The sequence below is a fragment of the Sinohyriopsis cumingii genome, unplaced genomic scaffold, assembly GCF_028554795.1.
Source record: "Sinohyriopsis cumingii isolate HCF-2022 unplaced genomic scaffold, ASM2855479v2 utg000349l, whole genome shotgun sequence".
Taxonomy (NCBI): domain Eukaryota; kingdom Metazoa; phylum Mollusca; class Bivalvia; order Unionida; family Unionidae; genus Sinohyriopsis; species Sinohyriopsis cumingii.
Window position 1 is genome coordinate 2,099,770 of NW_028315889.1, and position 19,838 is coordinate 2,119,607.

The window sequence follows — 19,838 nt, forward strand, 5'->3', positions numbered from 1 at the left end:
TGTTATCTCTAGACCTTTGAATACATGGGTAATGCTTTACAGGTGTCTGCTGCACACTTGGCTGCTAATGAGGCTAAAATTGACAGCCTGATGGCATATGATGAAGCAATGAAAGCCAGAAATATCTCTGAGAGCACCCGCACAAATCTAGAGAATCTTCTGAACCGAACTTCTGACTACTTGAGAGACCAAGGAGCTAAACCAGAACAAATTGAACAGGTAAGCTTTATGAAATATAGTACCTCTGTTTGAAAAAATGTTGGATTTTCAATTACCACACTTTTGTTTACAAAATAGAAGATGAATTGTCCCATCCATTAATAAAAGTCCTCTTCATTTGCAGTAAAAAATATGTTATTCTCTGCCTTCCTAGAATGTATCAATACATAAATTATGCAGATCTCCATCTGGGGAGAAAACTGAAAATTGCACCTAATGGGAATTGCTTACTTCAGATCAATTTGTTTTGATTCTGATATGGGGTTTTCACCAGAAGACTTCTCATTATTGGCTATATACTGTTTGAGTAATTGGGTAAATTGCCCCGCACTCTTATACTATGGCCGTCATAAACATATTGACCCAGCTGGAGTTAGTCTACTAGAGCCAGGAATACAGAAATGGGAAAACATTTGTATGATGACCAAACTATTACAGGTAACATGATTTTCACTATAGATGTTTTCCTGAATTTAGGCATTGTCAAAATTGGCATTAATCAAAAGTAATTTTGCTCTTTTGTTGAGTGCTGAGATGCATGCACAGGTACGTACATGACATGAATCACAGCATATGGCACCAGTAGTGGCATAAAAACAAACACTGTGGCACAAATTGAATGTTATTTCTTCATTTTAAATGGCATTAAAATGAAAATGCATAAATCAAATTAGTGTATAGCAAGTGTTACCTGTACATGGTATATTTAAGGACGCTTGGTGTCCAATGTCTGACATGTACAGTTAGAAGGTTGTGACCCTGCAGGGTTCATACAGTCTTTGAAGGTCTTTAACAGTTTGGGAAAAATGAGGTAGCATTTTTAAGGCCGTTAAAGTTTGGGAAAATCTGAGCAGATTACATGGAAGTCTTGGAAAGTCTTTGAAAAATGAAATAAACCCAAACATTTTAATTTCTTTCTTTACTTACAGATAAAATTGTCCAAGGTTGTTAGATTCAGATGTAGTTGAGTTTTCCTGGTTTCTTTCTTTTGATGACCTGTTCAGTTTCATTTCATCATTAAACAATATTGTAGTATTTTGCATTCATTGTTTTCTCAAATAAAATAACTTGTATACAAATGTTGGTGAAAATAGGTCTTGGAAATCTATGTTTGTGTCTTTGAAAGTTTGGGAAGAGACTTTGAATTTATCATTCAGAATTAAGTATGAATCCTGCCATGAGAAGAAAATAAAAAATAAAAATTAATGTTGCAGTGTGACTTTCACCTGAAGTAAATTCTGTGGGTTGATCCAGAAAGACCCTAATGCATCTTGAGGCGGCTACCTAAACCCAAGTCCTATGTATATTTTAGTGGAAAACCCATAGTAAAATTTGTACGAGTTTAGTTATCTTGTAAAGTTTTACAATTTTATGCTTGTGGAATAGCCAAAGTGATGTTGTAGGCATTTTGTTTTTTGTTTTTATTTCAATTAATGTCTGAATAAGTTGTGAATCATTAATAAAACAATTTGTGCAGTTTTGTTCACCTATTTGCATGCCCTTTCAGATCGCAGAAGAGGTGTTGAGGATGAGCATTTCACTTACCCCAGATCAAATTATGGACCTGGCCAATCAAATCAACGAAACAATCCAGGGCCTACAAAATATTGACAGCATCTTGGAGGACACCCGTGATGACCTGGCTCTTGCACAGCGACTCAAGGAGAGAGCTGATAATGCTTCGTATGTCTTTATACCTTTGTTGCATAAGCACTATTTCCTAGTTTTCTTTAATGAGGAATAAACCCTGATTCCTCGAGAATTTTTAACTTGCAAATGAAAAATATTCATGCAAATATGTGTGGCTAATGAGGAAGAATAAATGTGAATTTTCCATGCAGTGACAGAAGCACTCTTTCTAAAGAAGGCTAATAATGCTTCACATCGTAATTCCCCACATCCCACTGATGTTACTCTTGTTTATTAGCATTAATTTTCCAAGTTCTTTACATGAGGAATATTGCTTGAGCAGACAAGAAAGCTGTATTTAATCAGGTTGCTTAATTATCAGAAGTAAATACATTGGAACATGGGGAACGCCAGGTTCTGACAAAACCAGTCGCTTTCAATGCCTAATCCATGTGTTTTAGTTGCGTCAAGAATCTTTTAATTTCTTTTTTTCATTCATTCGTATAAATTGCCACTTTACTTGCAAAGTGGATGATGTTAGGCAGTTATAATAAAATTATCTTGTGTATCTGTGTTCATTTCAGACTGGCAGCAGCCTCCATATTGGAAATTGCCCAGAGTGTCCTAAATGCCCTGAATGGGTCACGGGAAGCACAGGATGAGGCCAGGAAAGCCATTGATCAGGCTAAACAGGACATACAGTTTGCTGAAAATGACTTCACAATGGTAAGTAAACTGTTTCAGCTGTTGTTGTAAGAAACTATAGTCTGCCTCTGGTTAATTATAAATCATACCCCACCTCCGGTCTTGAGAAGTATTTACCTTAATTACAGTCTAGCTGAGGATTATTTACACCCTTCAGACATTACAAATTTCAAACCATACCTTGTTTAATCATTGCCAAAAAAAACAAAATTGTCAGTGATGAGTGCAATGTTAAGAATGCTTTTTTTAATTGATGGAACAGCCTCATTTTCTTCATAAGGTGTATGGTTGTGATGTGGATGGTGGTGCATGAAGAAATAAAAGTCAGTACATCTATTCTGTATATGACATACAAGATACCTATTGCTGTAACTGGATGAAACTACAGTCATAAACTTATCTGAATCATAAATACATAACATTAGTAGAATATAGACTTTATCATTTTTGTTTTATTACACGACACATTCCAAAATAATGGCTCTAAGTATCATTTTAAACTCTTTGACTAAATTTAAAAGTTACAAATCCAAATCTCACACACACACGCAAAGAGCAAGTAATTTACACATTATTATTGTTATTATTATTATTATTGCTTTTGTCTTGGGAAGAATCTAACTTGTTGACATTCTATCTGATAAGATTGAGTCAGAAACTGTGGCTGCAGAGGAGAAGTCCACCCAGACATCTGGCACTGTGAGGGGGTTGAATGATGACTTGAGTAAACTGAAAAGTAAGATCACAGCCAATCGTCTGAAGGTGGAAGATGCAGAGAAACTAGCTAATGAAGCAGCAACAAAGGCGGCCAAAGCAGAGCAGGTAAGTCAAGAGAGCATATTGTAAGCAAACAAATTAAGTCAGGCAGTTCATTGTCTGTTAGATAGTTGTATCTGTATCATGGGTTGGGAGGTGACAGTAAGAAAGGGTGCTTACTGGGCACACTAAACACAATTCTAAATGAACCTTGGGAGCAGCCATATTGTTTCTATATCAGATACATTACTAAGTCATATTAATATTCAAACATAAGAGATGCTTCTGCACCTGTGGAACCCAGCCATCCCATAGACTTGAAAGTTCTCTCCTTCAGTAATGTGTATAGATGAAGTAAAGTAGCTCTTAAATGTTACCTTCCCTTACCCGCTAGGTGGCACTTTGTATCCTAGATATTATCAGATTTTACTTTCACTGCAAACTATCAACAGGCTTCAGAGAATCTTTGGATTTATATTTTTGTCTGTTAGCAATCCAAGTCTTGTTTGGTGGTATTTTAAGTAAACAATCTTGCTATGTACACATTATGCATGTATGTATACTACATTTTTGTGCATTTTGATGGTATGTCAGATATTTTATGTGAATTTGTATTATTGCTTCATAATGAAATATGCAATGATAATGCATATTTATAGCTATGTAGTAATGCAAGTACGCTGTTCTGGTTCATAGGTTTGCATATATTATCTCTCTGATATATTTATAATATGTTTATAATATTATTAGTGTATGTTTATAATATTATCAGTGCATATTTAATTACTGTTTCATTTTGACCTGGGGCCCTGAGTGCCCGAATGGTTTAAAGCGCTCACCGTTCCGGATCACTGCCATCTCACCTCTGTCTGCGTGGGTTCAAGTCCAAGGCTTGGCTAGCGTGGGTATGTGGGGAAAGCCTGCCAGTAGCTTCTCGTGGGTCGGTGGTTCTTCCTCCACCAGTTATACTGGCCGCCATGTATAGCCTATATTCTGCTGAAAAATGGCGTTAAACCCTAGAACAACAACAGCAACTATCATTTTGACCTCATTAGATTCAGTTGGTAACTGTTATCATTTTCCATTTGCAGACAACTCTTGATTTAGGACCTCTAATGGAAACACATGTTCATATTTTGGCAGTCAATAGCTGTTATTTCATATTGTATTTACACCTGGATGTTTTGTTCTTTATATTGTCAGATGGCTATGTTTAAAAATGCAGGCGATTTCAGTTGGCAGAAGTTCATCATGAATCCTGCTTTGCCTGCACTAAATGCTTATCACCCAAAACCTGTAAGGTATAGTAATTGTAGACAGAAGACATATGGTCCAATGCTCTTCAAAAACAGCTCAGAGGCTAGAAAAAGAGGGCTTGATCTAAATGCAGTGAACAAGACATTTTAAGTTTACACCCTCACTCTGACTCGTCAAGTTTAGCTGGGGATGTGGGAATGCCTCCCCCTCCACCTGTTAAACTGCATCGTATGGAGGACATTTGCAGATGGACACCAATGGAGAACTGGAATAGTGGGTGAAAATAGAAAGCTTTGTTAGCAAAAATGTCAACAGGCGAATGTAACAAAGTTAAGTAATACAGATCTAGACAACACTAGGTATAGGTCCGGCTCCCTGCCCAGACATGATATAGGCGACCAAGCTAGATGTACAACCAACACAGCTGCACCCATCATGCTGGTTCACTGAGTACAAGTGTGGCAGTCTAACTAGTCAAGCCGTTCGTGCTGTACCAGCCAGACATGCCAGACCATTATATTAGCATTCAATCAGTCTGGGATGTCCCAGTACCACCTTGCGTAGCCTCCCAGTGTGCAAGATTTTCATCAAGGCATGCTGATAAGATGGCATCATTGCCATAGGTAGGATATATTTCTGGACATATAAATTGGAGGAAGAGGACCTTCAATATGACTGTCTCCAGGTAATTCCAGTCCTACAATAGATACAATTGAAATCAGTTTAAAAGCTGTCATATAAAACATTTTTCTCATCCTGCCCTGTAGGAATGTCCCTCACCGTGGGTTACAAACACAGCATACAAAGTCAAGGCTTCTGTTAATAAGGATCTTTCCTTCAGAGTTTTACCCCAGTTTTTGAAGATTATAGAAGTAGGCAGTCTCTTGTCAGAAAAATTCAGTGAACCAGGTAATAAACGCCTTTCGGTGGGGGCAAGTCTACTTTCAGCCATCTTCTCTCCATAGGTCGCACAGCAACACCTATCATGCAGATGTGCCTAGCCGTGACAAAGCTTTTACTGCTGTCAGAGTCATCCCTTTTGTATAACAAAGAAGACACACAAGTTTTTAACACCACTTCAGAACTTGTACAAAATGTGCATTCAGTTTCCTCTCTTTTGGAATTGGTTTCTTTGGCAGTGTTCCACTTGGTAGAAAAGGCCAAGAACAATTATGCTGGAATGTGATAAGTAATATCTCCAGTCATTAATAGGAGGGCACATCATGCTAAGACTAGCACCCTTACAGCAACCTCCAATCTAGATCTACTATGAAGGGATACTCTATTGTACTCTGCATCACTCAAACCATGCCATCTAACAACTGTACGCTCCTTTTGGATCCCCAATGATGTTTGAGGGACATATCAATGAAATCAGAAAAATAGGCAGCACACTAGTTGCCTCTACAGTTCTCAGTACAAAATCCATTCTCAGTTAGCCCTCATCATGAGCTGCAGGACAAAGCGTCAGAGATATAATAGAGGCTATATTCAGACGTAGCAAAATTACAGAGGCAGACAAAGCGATAGGAGATTGCTTACCCTACTTATCGCAGACGGGTAGGGAGTGGAGAGAAAAAATAGGTTATTTTCTCCACTGGGCCTCTTAATTCCTAACAATGACTTGTGTCCCGTACAATCCCCTTGCAGTCTTCAATTCAGATGGGTGCCAGGCTCCTTCTGTTCCACATCTCATGGAAAAATATATTCCATCCCAAGTGGTTGATACAATTGGCTTTGGAAGGGCTCCTCATTTCTATCAGCCAGCTTCATCCCCTCTCCTCGGTTCCTTTCATGACAGAGTCTCCAACCATCCCTATGACGGCCAGCATATTACAGAAGGAGATAAAGACATTACTAGACAAAAGGAGAAAAGAGATCATTTGAAAATCAGCATACCTAGACTTCTTTTCCAGGCTGTTCTTGGTCAAGAAAGCCTACAGGAAATTGTGCCCAATTATAGATTTAAGCACAGTCGTCATGTTCATAAAAGGGGCCTCGAGTGACTGAGTGGTCTAAAGCGCTCACCGTTCCAGATAACGGCCATCTCACCTCTGTCTGCCTGGGTTCAAGTCCAAGGCTCGACTAGCATGGTTACGTGGGAAAGCCTGCCAGTAGCTTCTCGTGGGTCGGTGGTTCTTCCCTGGATTTTCCAGGGTTCTTCCTCCACCAGTTATACTGGCCGCCATGTATAGCCTATCTTGTGCTGAAAAATGGCGTTAAACCCTAGATCAACAACATCAAGAACAACATGTTCATATAAAAAAAACGAGTTTAATGGAAATAGCAAGATCCCTCCATTTGTCCATATGACCCAACAACTTGAGACCATATGAACCTAATCCATCTTCATGCTAAACACATTGAGTGAATTACACAAGCGTGGGTATGTGGGGAAAGCCTGTCAGTAGCTTCATTAATTACACAATCCTAACACTGTCATCTTGTTTGCATGTTTTTAAACAAAGCAAAAGTTTTCAGTGCAATGAGCCTGCTCACTCTCCTTTTCCGGTTCCTGGAAAAGTCTATTTTTAATGAAGGGTTCAGGGTCCTAGGACTAAACATACATAGAAGGTAAAACCTGTGTTGCCTTCATCCAATATTTATTATTTCCAATATACTGAAGAAAATAAAAACAGAGAGCAGTTTAACTCTTATGTACATGGGTTTAAAAGGGATGTAACTCCCAACGTTGTAGACAGTTATTTATTATTTGGAGCTTATCAAAGGCTGTGGTATACATCACTCCTATTGTCTGAAAAACAGTCTCACCAACACAAATATGGATGCTGTTTTAAAAAAAAAGAAATTCTCATTTGAAATGCAAACTTGATAGTGTTATGGACCCCTTGGCAGCAATTGCATTTTACATATGATCAAGCCTTTCCATTTTCAAAACCATAAGTTGGAGGGAGGGGGGGTACAAACTGCCAGGGGAGTAGGCAGATATTAAAGTAGATCTTAAATGAAAATGGAGCCAAGCTGACATCCAATACGGCCACGATAACATCCATCTTGAAAATCTTGCTATTGCTATTCCTTCTAAATGGAAACTTGTAAATGGGGTCCTAAATGAAAATTGTACCAATCTGGTAGCCAATATGGAGGCCACAGTAGCCAATTTCAAGATCTGGTTATTTCTCTGGAATTTCAGAGATGGTTTTAACATTTAGCAGTTAAAAAAATATTCCAGGAAATTCTTTCTAGACAGTAGGGTATCAGTCATTTTTCTGTTTACCATCAAAGAGAGTTGGCAGACTAATCAGCAACTTGTGATGTGCTGGAAAACACCCATGATCTGTTGTTAATAAGTGGTTTTCATTTTAGATGCAGTCCTACTTTCTTTCCAGCACACATACAGATCTGCTTAGATCTGTGAGATATCATGTTTGCTTCAAAATATAGATAACCTGTGTCAACAGGACATTGAATTTGCAAAAAACAATAGGTGGACAGCGTTTCTGCATGTGTAAATACATTTTTGTTCTCCTTGCTTATGCACATGCAGATGTTAGTGGCAGCATTGTTTCTGTGAGGTTTAATTTTGAGAAATTTGTGGTATGTTTTCCTAACAATGACCAGCTGTTCTATTTGTCCATGAAGACTGTCCTGCTTCAACTGGAGAGTGTGTGTGTGTGTGTGTGTGTGTTTGCAGTGGGAGGTGACATTATAACATGAACTTGATTTTGCCACCTCAGGGACAAGCCCCTGTAGTCTGAAATTACTCTCAGAACTGGGTGCCATTTTCTTTCCAGAATTCATTGAAACTCTTCATTCACCCTATTAATTTTGCAGTATGGACTAATTGTTGTAGTAGTGATTATATTGGAAAATAGACAAATTGAAGTTTTGTACTAATTGTTTTCGAAGTGGAATTATGCTTTTTGATAAAAATAAATGTATTGCCAGTACAAGTTCATCTTGTGTTTACTACAGCATCAGTATGAAAACTTCTTTAACATTCTGTAAACCTTGGATAATGCAGCAATGACAGACAAGGATTTACAGGTGCAGAGCTATTTTGAAATAGCACATAATATGTGTATATTCTTATTCTTTGCAGGATGCTGCTGACCTGGAGAGAAAATATCCTGATGCACTGAATAAGCTAAATGACCGATACAACTCCACAGTTGATGCAAAAGCTAGAGTTGATGCTCTCAAGAGGCGAGCTGATAACCTGGCCACAGAGACTACTACACAACTTAACAGACTGCGTGGTAAGTTCTCAGTCTTTGAGTACTCATATTAGCTTAGAATATCGTGACATTTGTATTATTTGGTTTTAGTTCCCCTTATTTTGTAGGGAGGTGGCATCTAATGCTACTCAGGTCTCATGTCTGTTTGTCGTGTATATTGCAAACTTATTTCCCCCTCTATTATTTCTAAAACGGAAAGTTTAGGCATGGAGCTGAATATCAAGAAGACTTAGTAAAGTTTAATGTGCATCTTATATCATATTGATGGTATCATCTGTGACCTTAAGCAGACCTGCCAACCCTTACGATTTTGCCGTAAGTCTTACAAAACTGACCCAGAAAAATATGGACTTAAGGACTAAAAGCAAATACTATGGAAAACTGATTGTTGAAGAAAAATCTTGATAATTGGTTCATCCGTGTTTGATTAGGATCTGGGTTTCATATTAGAATTAGTCAAGTCAGGGAAGCAGACTGACTTTACAGCAGTACCTCAGATGCTTCAAACTGCACATATTTTTTCATGTGAAGCATCTGCATGATCAAACTGTTGATTATAGAATTTTTAAATTATGGCCTCCAGCAAGCTATGCATGTTGAAGATGAAAGGGAAAATAAGCCTCGTAAAAAAGTGTTAATAATCAGCACAGAAGAATAAAACAATATTCAGATTCTTGCGAATAAAAACAGGAAGGGACACAATTACATTTATTGGACATCATGTGCCAATTTGAGTCCCTTTCATGGCAGGAGATATGATTGCCATCATCATGTGCAATGGAAAAAAAATTCCAAGAATTATGTCAAATTGAGAGATAGCAACAAGCCATTGATCTTTTTACATACTTAGGAAAATCATCACCATATTTTAAGCTGTACTGTTGAGACCAATTCATGTTCTTTCAAAGGAAAATATGAATTATGTCATATTATCTAAAACAGGATGATATGAATGGCTTGACCATCATTTTGGTGATAGATTCTATTGCCAAAGACAACCTTTATGTTACAGAATAATGTCACTATTAAAAATAGCTTCAGTCAGCAGTTTGCATATACAAGTTATGAGCTGGGTCACATTCATATTAAATTTCTAGCAACAATTGAGACTTGTTTGGTTTCATTGAATTTGTTTAGTTAGTATTTCTCTCAGACAGTTTCAGCAGCATGATATCTTCCATGGTTTGTGAACTTACCAAGTCTGTAGAGAAATTAAAAAATACAGTAGTTATTATTTTGGGCCAGTTCACACTTATCGCCATTGGCAACACATGATCACATTAAACAGACTGGCATATTTTACCAACAAAAATTAAACGCCAGAAACACAACCAGAACTCTTTATTCCAGAATTCTTTATTTTTAAAAGAAAATGCTGAACATTATGTTTTTTATTGGCTAGCAGGAATATAGTGCAACCTAGATTTTGTAGACCATATCCAACAAACATTGAATTTATTGGTTACAGTAATACACACACCTGACAATAATTACATAAATTTCTGGACAAACTGTTTTGGGAAAATTGATAATTTTCATTAGTTTACAAATTCTCTTGACAGAGAAAAAAAATTATTTTCTGATATCTGGATAGCAGAGCTAAAAAATCTGATAGCCCGACACCCAAGGTCCCTCTGATTTTAGTTCAGGCTAGTCCTGTATTCCAAAGTGAAGTGCCTGTTGGGCTTGTCGAAAACATAAAGTTTGCCTGATGAAACTTTGATCACGCTGATGAAATGAGTAAATATACTTTAAAGATGTTGACATGCATGCCTTAACACAGCACAATCTAAATCAGATTATCACTGTCCTACGTCAAATTGAGATTGGATTTTAATCAAATGGAAGCTTTGCTAAAAATATGATTTTGTACTCCCAAACCCCCAGACACGGTCATGTTTCAAAGAAAACACAATTTTCAGTAATCTTTTCCCCCAGGACAAGCCCCCATTTTCATATTCTGGTCAGCTGTGGCTAAACAGCATAATAGCTAAAGGTTAAACTGAAGTACACAAGCATAAGGCCAGTGTGACTAATCAACAATAAATCCTTATCGTTGCATTTATCTTGTGAAAAGGACTGCCCTTCGGACATACTTTCAAAGAAACCATGTGCTACAGTTTGTGTATAAAATCACTAGCAATTGATTGGCAAAAAAACAATGCCATATTTTTTGTAACTTACAATGCCTAGGACTTCATTTTAACAGTTCAAATCTGCAGTCACAAGTTACTGTACTGTTTTTTCCCACATTTTTTATCCCACCTCATATCCTTAGGTTTAACTCTCAAGGCACATAGTGTTTATTAAATAAAATATTTACTTTGAATTAGTTCTTTGGGGGCAGAGTTTCTTGGCAGAAATGGAGATGGGATTTTGTTTGCAGAGAAAATTACTCAGCATTCATAGTGATCATTCGTGGAATTGAAACTAATTGGTGACAATTTATTTTGTTAATTTTTATATATAATAGTACTGTTGTAGTGGGTGTAACAAATCTCAAATTTACGTCAATAATGTTTAATCTTAACATTCTATTTACTGAAGAAAAAAACACATTGTAGTGTGATATTATTTCGTCACAAGTGATAGAATATGGCAACTATGATTTGCATACAATATATATATATATATATATATATATATATATATATATGCGTGTTGGGCTTTTTTGAGAAATGAAAATTGACAGACATAATGTAATAATTGGGAGTTCTCTGCAAAAAATTGGGAGATATTATGAGATTGGTAGGTAGGTGTGGAAATACCTCCAAAATCGGGAGGTTTTTCTCCTGGCTTGAGAGTACAGATATGAACTGTCCGAACTCTAGGAATTTTGGTCAGGGCTTGTGAGTTTATTTAAGTGACCAGCCCAGGGCCTGTTTCAAAAAAAAAATTTCTTTGCTATTTGGATAGTTAGGTCAGTGAGAGTACTTTGCCTTTTCAGACGGGTTTTTTGTTCTTGCCATGATATTGCAATATTAGACATTCCATTCATTTGTCATTTCTGTCTATGGTGTTGAAAGTACCATGTCAAGTGGGCATGTTTGGTATCATTGTAGTTGAGATGCAATTCCATTTACATTTGCTTCTCTCTTTTCATTATGTTTGAAAGTTCATGCTTTACTCTTATTTTTAGGTATGAACACAGAGTTCAGTATGTATGAAAAGGAGCTTCAAACTTTGGCTGGCAAGATAGACGAACTGAATGCCAATATGACAATATACCTACAGGCGATACAGCAAAAGGCAGAGGATTATAGATTATGCAAAACAGAATAGTGACTGTGTCCCACTCCCAGTTCTTTACTTGTTATTAGAGCTTCTGAATTTATGAAAGTAGTAGTACCATTTTATTAGCATTATGGCCCTTGTATTTTCAGAACTTTTGAGTATGAAATTCAGCTTTGACTCTAAACCCTGAACTAATGTAGTACTTGATATAGTGTTATTCACCATGAAGCAAGAGAAACCAAAGTGAAGATCATCCTTAAACTTTTATCGAAGTAAAATTATATGGAACCAAAATTTACAATGTTCAGCTTTTTGTTGGAGTTGCATGCACAGAAAATTCCAGTAAAAATGGATCTGTATAAATGTGCTGTATATAGAATACTGTTGTGTATTAATTATGTGCCAAGATTATGTTGCATCTGAGACACTCTATGGAGGGATTAGTTCATGCTATATACCTGTACCAAATAACAGTGACACCCATATTGTGTACCAAATAATGGTGACACCCAGATTATTACAGTGAAAGTACCTTTTGTACTAACAATATTTTTTACAGAAACTGCAGATCATTGTATGTCAGATATAGTATCATTTGAAATGGACAAGAATGTAATATAGATTTTATTTCAGTGTATAAATTGCATTTCTAATTAAGGCTTTGTCAAATAAAATAAAAATCAGGAAAAAATAAGAATCTTACAGATTTTCTGGACCTTTTCCTTTTTTTCTTTGTACAGTGATCTTTTTTTAAGTAATGGGCATGAATTCATTATATTTTAAAAGAAAACTTGTATGAAACACATGTTCTTGATTGCTTATTTTCAGTTTTCCATGTAAAATAAATATTTGGCCAAAACCAAATGGAGTGGGGAGACTGCTCATTTTACAACAATGTTGAGTCACTACTCCCCTCATACAACACTCTCAGGTTGCACCAAATAAATGATGATTATAGGTGTAAACTTGCATGGTATTAATAGTTGGATTAATTTTGTCAGTTAAAATTAATTATTTTGTCATTTTTAAAAGATACATTAGTTTCATTTCTTGTTCATTTGTACTTGTACATCACACTTTGTACATTTTCAGGAGTCTATCTTTATTTTTGTCCCAGATTTCCACATGAAGAATGTACAGTTTCTCCAAACCCATCTTTATATCAATCACAACTCCGTTCTAGTTTTGCATTGTGTTAGTAAACTGGTGAACATGTCTGTAACTCGGTCCACTATGGCTTGCTATTGTTAACTTGCCTGATTACTGTGCACAATTTATATTTCCCCCAACTTTTTAGTTTGATGTGTTTTAATTTCTCACAGAAGTGTCATGTGTGTACAATTCAAAAGCATTGAAGCAGTGATCAAAACAGTTGTTTGCATGTATGACTGTCCCTCATTATAACACTGTAGTTGGGGTCATAACTACCAACCACATTATATATCAAACTGCATTCTTATAAGAATGATGGTATATACAAAACTGCTATATAGTGAGAATAGCATCATGTACCGATCTTTGGTATGATTGAAACTATAAATAGGCAAAATAATGGTTTTTTAAAAAGGAAATAAAATATAACAATAAGCTTCAACATTTTGGTCTTTCAACCTTACAATTTGGTATAATTTTGGTCATGGGGTTTATAGTGGTATAGTGTTAGTTTAGAATCACTTTATAATGAAGCATGTTATAACGAGGGAAAGCTGTGTTTTCAGTTTGCATTGTTGCAGTAGGAGAATACATGTATTGAATAGTTGGAAAGTATATGCAAATTTTCATTTAGTAAAAGAAAATCAAAGATTATGCTTTATAAAGTTTTAATATAGTCAGACAGTACCTTCATTTAGAGTGTGGAAATGACATGTAGTTAAAGCAGATTTATTCAAGTTGGGTAAGTGTTAGAACAAATATGGCCAGTAGAACATTTTTTATTGATCACTTCCATGGAACTGTTGTTGATGGTGCTGTAATGATAATGTGAACAAGTTTATCTGCCTAATATTTTTTTATGTACTCTACACATAGTTTGTCTGTGATAAAAGACTCCATGAGAAAATTAAATTGTAATTTAGACATTTTGTTTAGTGTGATGTTTTTCATCCATTAGGCATACATTTTTAAATTTATACATATTTGAATGGATATCTTTCAAACTTAGTGATCCATAGATTACTTTCTTAATCAGTGGATGAGACAAATCATGAAGTTGTGAGATTCTGCCTGGTTTAAAAACAATGTAGTATGTCTGGACTTGTATTGTCGACCTTTAAAAAGGGTGATGACTGTGTAAGTTGGACTGTAACGCACAATTTGACTTTCTACAGTGTAGACACAAGTCCAGATGTTCCTTGCCCATTCATAAAATATTACACAGAGACTGTATTCCGTGAACAGGCTGAATAAAGCTGTATGAACTTGAAAATAATATTCTTTTTGTATCCTGCTTATTCACTTTTGTCATGCCATTTATTATGATGTATGCCACTGTTTTAACCTAAATGTCATATTCTTTTTACTTTATGTCCCTTTTAGTAAGGCCATTATTATGGATGAAGAAAATGGGTTTCGTCCTCAGAATTAGCTTTTTACATTGGTAACTATATAAAATACAGTTATGTGGAATTCCTGAGCAATATTATGGCAGTCATTTTTTCTTTATTTAATTTTTCAGATATATCAGAAATGATGACTTTATAAGAAACACCAATTTAACTGTGTATAAACAAAAGTTTAAGCCAGCTTTTTTCATATAAAGTCATTATTCAGTAAAATTTGCCACATGAAATATTACAGTGAAACCCTACTATAGCATGGTGGCCAAGTCCACAAAACATAATTGTGCTATGTACATTATTGTACCAACCAGGTCAGTCACAAAAAAAACCTGTGAGGTAGAAGTGGGTAAAAAATTAGAAATATGAGAAATGCATTGTTCTCGTGGATTCCATAAGAGTGGCTCCATAATAATTCTACAGAAAATGCACACTCGGAAGTATAATCCTTAGGTATTTTCTCACAGATGTGTTTGAAGTCTGCCCAAAAAAAATTAATAAAAAATTACATAAGGTAATATGAAGAACATTATTGGCTCAGTTTGTACACAAGTGTTTACATCCCAAAAACTGATTGATTTTCAGCTGCTTCCTGCTACAGTCATGTTTGCCCCAATGACTGGCTTATTAACACCTACCTATATCTTGAGCTAATTGCAATCTACATGGGACTTAATCCTGTACAGGGCTTCAAGCTTCTTTTGAACAGTAGAAGCTTTTTGTTTTTGTGTAAACCATTATCCATTGTAAATACCCACTAGTTGACACTTTGACACCTGTTTATTGGAACAACTACAGCAGAAAGAATTGTTAATGAACAATGGAGTAATTTTGTATAGGGAAAGGATGCATTATTCACTGGTCACCTGATTGTATAATGACTGTGTCTGACAATACAACTGAGCTACATGCAAATGATGGCATCTTTTGTTTTTTGGGGGGTGGGGTAATGTTTTTTTAAAATCTTTACTCACTAATTTGAATAACCTTCAGCTGCTACGAGACTGACTTTGATGATTAGCAATTATTTTAATTAATTGCTAAAATATAATGCCTGGACTTCCAGATAAAGATAGATGCCACTTCCGATTTGTGCCCATTCCACCAAAAATGAATGGGTTTTTTTACTGATCATTATCCTATCTGCATTAGAAGATAAGATAATTTGACCTGATTATTGCACTGTCTGCAAACCGGTGGTTTGTGATATGTTCGCCTATTACTAACCAGCTGTGCCTATGTCACATGGCCAGAATGGCATCTTTGGTGGCTGCTAGAGGTTATATATTCCTCACAGCGATGAGACAGCTGAACCAACATATCAACCGGAATTTTTCTCTTGGATAAGTTGCAAAGATTATGAAAGCAGTCAAGGGGATCATTACACATCCCAACTAGATTGGTGGGAATGTTGAAACATTCCTTCAGGTAGTACCTTCTACTTAAATTCATTGATTTACAAATTCAGATGACAATCTTTGTTTGGTGCTTGATTGTTTATGCCATTCGAATGAACAAACATGTCGGCTATTATTTGAGTGACAGTTTTACACAACACATTGATGACAAACAGAAAGAAGACTTGATGGCTTTATTGTTCATGGATAAGAAGACTTGATGGCTCTATTGTTCGTGGATAAGAAGACTTGATGGCTTTATTGTTCATGAATAACATGACTTGATGGCTTTATTGTTTATGAATAACAAGACTTGATGGCTTTATTGTTCATGGATAACAAGACTTGATGGCTTTATTGTTCATGGATAACAAGACTTGATGGCTTTATTGTTCATGGATAACAAGACTTGATGGCTTTATTGTTCATGGATAACAAGACTTGATGGCTTTATTGTTCATGGATAACAAGACTTGATGGCTTTATTGTTCATGGATAACAAGACTTGATGGCTCTATTGTTCATGGATAACAAGACTTGATGGCTCTATTGTTCATGGATAAGAAGACTTGATGGCTTTATTGTTCATGGATAAGAAGACTTGATGGCTCAATTGTTCATGGATAAGAAGACTTGATGGCTTTATTGTTCATGGATAAGAAGACTTGATGGCTTTATTGTTTATGGGTGAATAATAATAAGATGAAAAATAAACTGGGATCCGAGTGCACTGATTGACTTTTGACATGACTCGAATGAACATTCACAAATCGAAACATTTAACATCTATCTTCATATAAAGAAAGAGGCAATAGCTAGATACTTCTTTCCTTCAAGACACATCTTGCCAAATTATTAAATCATACTCATTTATTTTGGCACAAAACTTTGCAGTAGTTCAAAAAATTGGTAACATTGCAAAATTGCAGGAACCAGGCCACAATTGTTATATCCTATTTTGTGTTGTAATGAAGCATGTTATAGCATTGTTTCACTGTACATGTTTGAGATTGTGATTTTAGACAAACCTCCACAGTAGAATTTATAATATTAAATATATTCCTGATGCATGTTAAGTATTTAACTCACTGTAGGTTAGTGCCATAGTTTTTTATGTATCCATAATTGAGTTGTACCCATTTTTTATATTGTCCCGTTAGATATTCATATTTACATGTTTTTATAAAGCCTTTGTTACACATAGAATAATTTCTTCTGTACTTAAGCTGTGCTATTTCATATATTCACGGGGGGGGGAGGGGGCAAAATTAACTTAATTGACTTGCCCATTTCTTAAACATGCATGTCTTTTTAGAGACCTCTACACAATTCCTTTATTCTTTTTTGCATTTTATGTATCATTATCGTAGGATATTATCAGGGCTGTTCCATTTAAACATACATGGTACCCAGGAAAGGCAGTTTTTTTAAAGCATATGCTTGGGTACTTTGATTTCACAGAGTTTATATTAAAATTAGAAGAAAATTCTACATTGCATTTATGAGCGAGTACCGTACATTAAAAGAGCATTCCCTGGTTCCCATGTATGTTTTACTGGAACAGCCTGCAACAGTTATCAGGGTCAAGAGGAAGTTTGTTTTTATATTGTCAACTTGACAAATAATACTTTGAACATCATGTTTGATCCTCCTCTCTATTCCTGAGGTTTTGAAATCTGTTGTTAACAATTGGCATAAGTTTAGTGACCATGAAATATAAGTCCAGTATATAGTTTTGTCATAATCTTACAGGTTTTGATGAACAAAATCTACAACATATGAAAGACTTGAATTTATTTAACATCAAAATAAGGGAAATCTTATAATCAGATAAGTGGTTTATTGACAGGCTCTACCTGTTTGTCCTCATCTCTTGGTTACTTATTACGTATTCAAAATTCCGGTGACCAGTCTTATGGGGGGGGGGGGTGGATTTGAAGAATTTTGTAACCTTGTCTAATTAAGTTTTATCTTAGGCCAGTTTGGTCTGGGTACTCTTCACTTGATCATGTACAGTAGATTCAACTTCACTTTCGTGAGATTTTTGTGAATTATCACAATAAATGCAAAATTTAAGTTGCATAATTTTTAAATTTTGATTTTAAACCATATACCTGCAGTTGCCAAAGACTTGGAATGGCTGTACTCGAACTAGTGATACATTTTAGTGGAAATAATTTTAGTTCGTTTAAAAGACTAGATGGTACCTTTTCGAATACCCTGTAGGAAAGACAGAAGAAACTTTAAATACAAAAATGAATTTTACAGAAATTCTTCTGTTTTAATATTATTCATGAATTTTATGTTGAATGGCAATCATTGATTAAATTCAATAGGTAAAATTTCTCAACTCAGTTTTTTGCCATTGTTTAATAATGCTGGAAATATATTATTTGTTCCTTACCATTTTGCCCTTTTTTCCTTCAGAATTGATGCATATTAGCCTAAAGTTAGAATTTGCAAGGTGCGTTATTGCATGAGAATGTGCATAAAACTTTAATAAAGCATTCATGTTTAAGTAGATATAAATATACTAACCAAATTAGTAATAGCACACCTTTACTAAAGTAATGCAGACATACATGAAGACCATTAAGCTCTGTAATACAACCTCGGTGAACAAGTTGTACCGAATCTTATATTTTTGTATATTTGTGCATTGTACCTCGGTAATTATTGACACAAGTATTTTTAACTCCTCTTGTAAGAATTTTTATGAATAAATAATGCATATACATGTATTTGCTTTTGTTACCTACCCATGCATGACATGCCTTTAAATTGACTGATTTTACATTATTCATTTGCTACAGAACTGTTCTGTAATAGTACAAATACAAATGTCCCAAGGTGTTTGTTTTGCAGATTAACCAAACAACCAAGTGAGTAAATATGCAACATGGTCAATATATGTTTTAAGAGTATGTTGCTATAGTAGCAAGAATACAAATCAGACCTGTGCTTGTGCCATACAGTCCAACACTCATACTGAATAATATCAAAGGCACATTTCATTGATATATTTATGATTAAAATAAAATTTATAACTGTAGGTAGTGGTAACCAAAGCACAGGGAGAAAACCACCAAGCATGAATGGATGATATTTTGCCCATATACAGACTGATAACTGCAGTTTCAAAGCAAATACCTGACCCCAGCATGATCTATATTCTAGACACAGTGTGGTGTCACCTTCATAAAAGAATATTAGGGTTGAATACACCCTAAAGAATACAGTTGACCTAACAATAATAATATTATTAATGCTTCAATTTGGAACAACAGTACCCAATGATTCTGTTGGATACGCTTCACAATTAAATTACAATCACTTTGTCAAGTTAAATTTATCTTAAATCTTCCACTTAATTCATAGTCACAAGAAGTTGAAAAAAATTATCATTTTTCTAGTAAATGTAAACTTTGTTGTGACAGATGGCTTCACAGCATACCATATTATTCCCTTTTCCAGTCTGATTAAAACTGAAATCTACTTATAATCAGTAAATCTCATGCCCACCAGTAGGAGGTAATGTTCTGTTGACCCTTTGATTTACCAATTGTGTTAGAGTTTTCATATTTATGAAGTGAAAAATGTCATTTAGAACATATATTCTCCAAAGATAATTCAGACTAAAAATGTCATGTTATATCTTGTGGGCTACAAAAGTATGCTGCCTCAGTGCATTCATATATTAACTTTTATTGGTGCCATTCAGATGTTTGTTATATTGAGATCTGTTTTAATCATATTGCTGCCAATTCCAGATTCTTTTTTAAAACAAGCCAAATAAAAGTACAAAATAAAGAATAACAAAGTTGAATGAATATTACACAATGCTTGTAAGCTTCAGTAATGTATTCCATTCTACCCAAAATTAACTG

The 19,838-nt window shown here is 35.3% G+C and overlaps 1 protein-coding gene across 1 annotated transcript in view; it reads left to right on the forward strand.

The window, feature by feature from the left end:
- LOC149774322 (laminin subunit beta-1-like) overlaps positions 1 to 18,692 on the forward strand; it is a 133,895-nt gene extending 115,203 nt beyond the window's left edge. The window contains exons 26-31 of the mRNA XM_089945399.1: positions 43 to 219; positions 1,727 to 1,902; positions 2,433 to 2,574; positions 3,199 to 3,375; positions 8,630 to 8,786; positions 11,905 to 18,692. Of these exons, the coding sequence (XP_089801525.1) occupies positions 43 to 219; positions 1,727 to 1,902; positions 2,433 to 2,574; positions 3,199 to 3,375; positions 8,630 to 8,786; positions 11,905 to 12,047 (972 nt within the window). The 3' untranslated portion in view covers positions 12,048 to 18,692. The remainder of the gene's footprint in view (positions 1 to 42; positions 220 to 1,726; positions 1,903 to 2,432; positions 2,575 to 3,198; positions 3,376 to 8,629; positions 8,787 to 11,904) is intronic.
- The last annotated feature ends 1,146 nt before the right edge of the window (positions 18,693 to 19,838 follow it).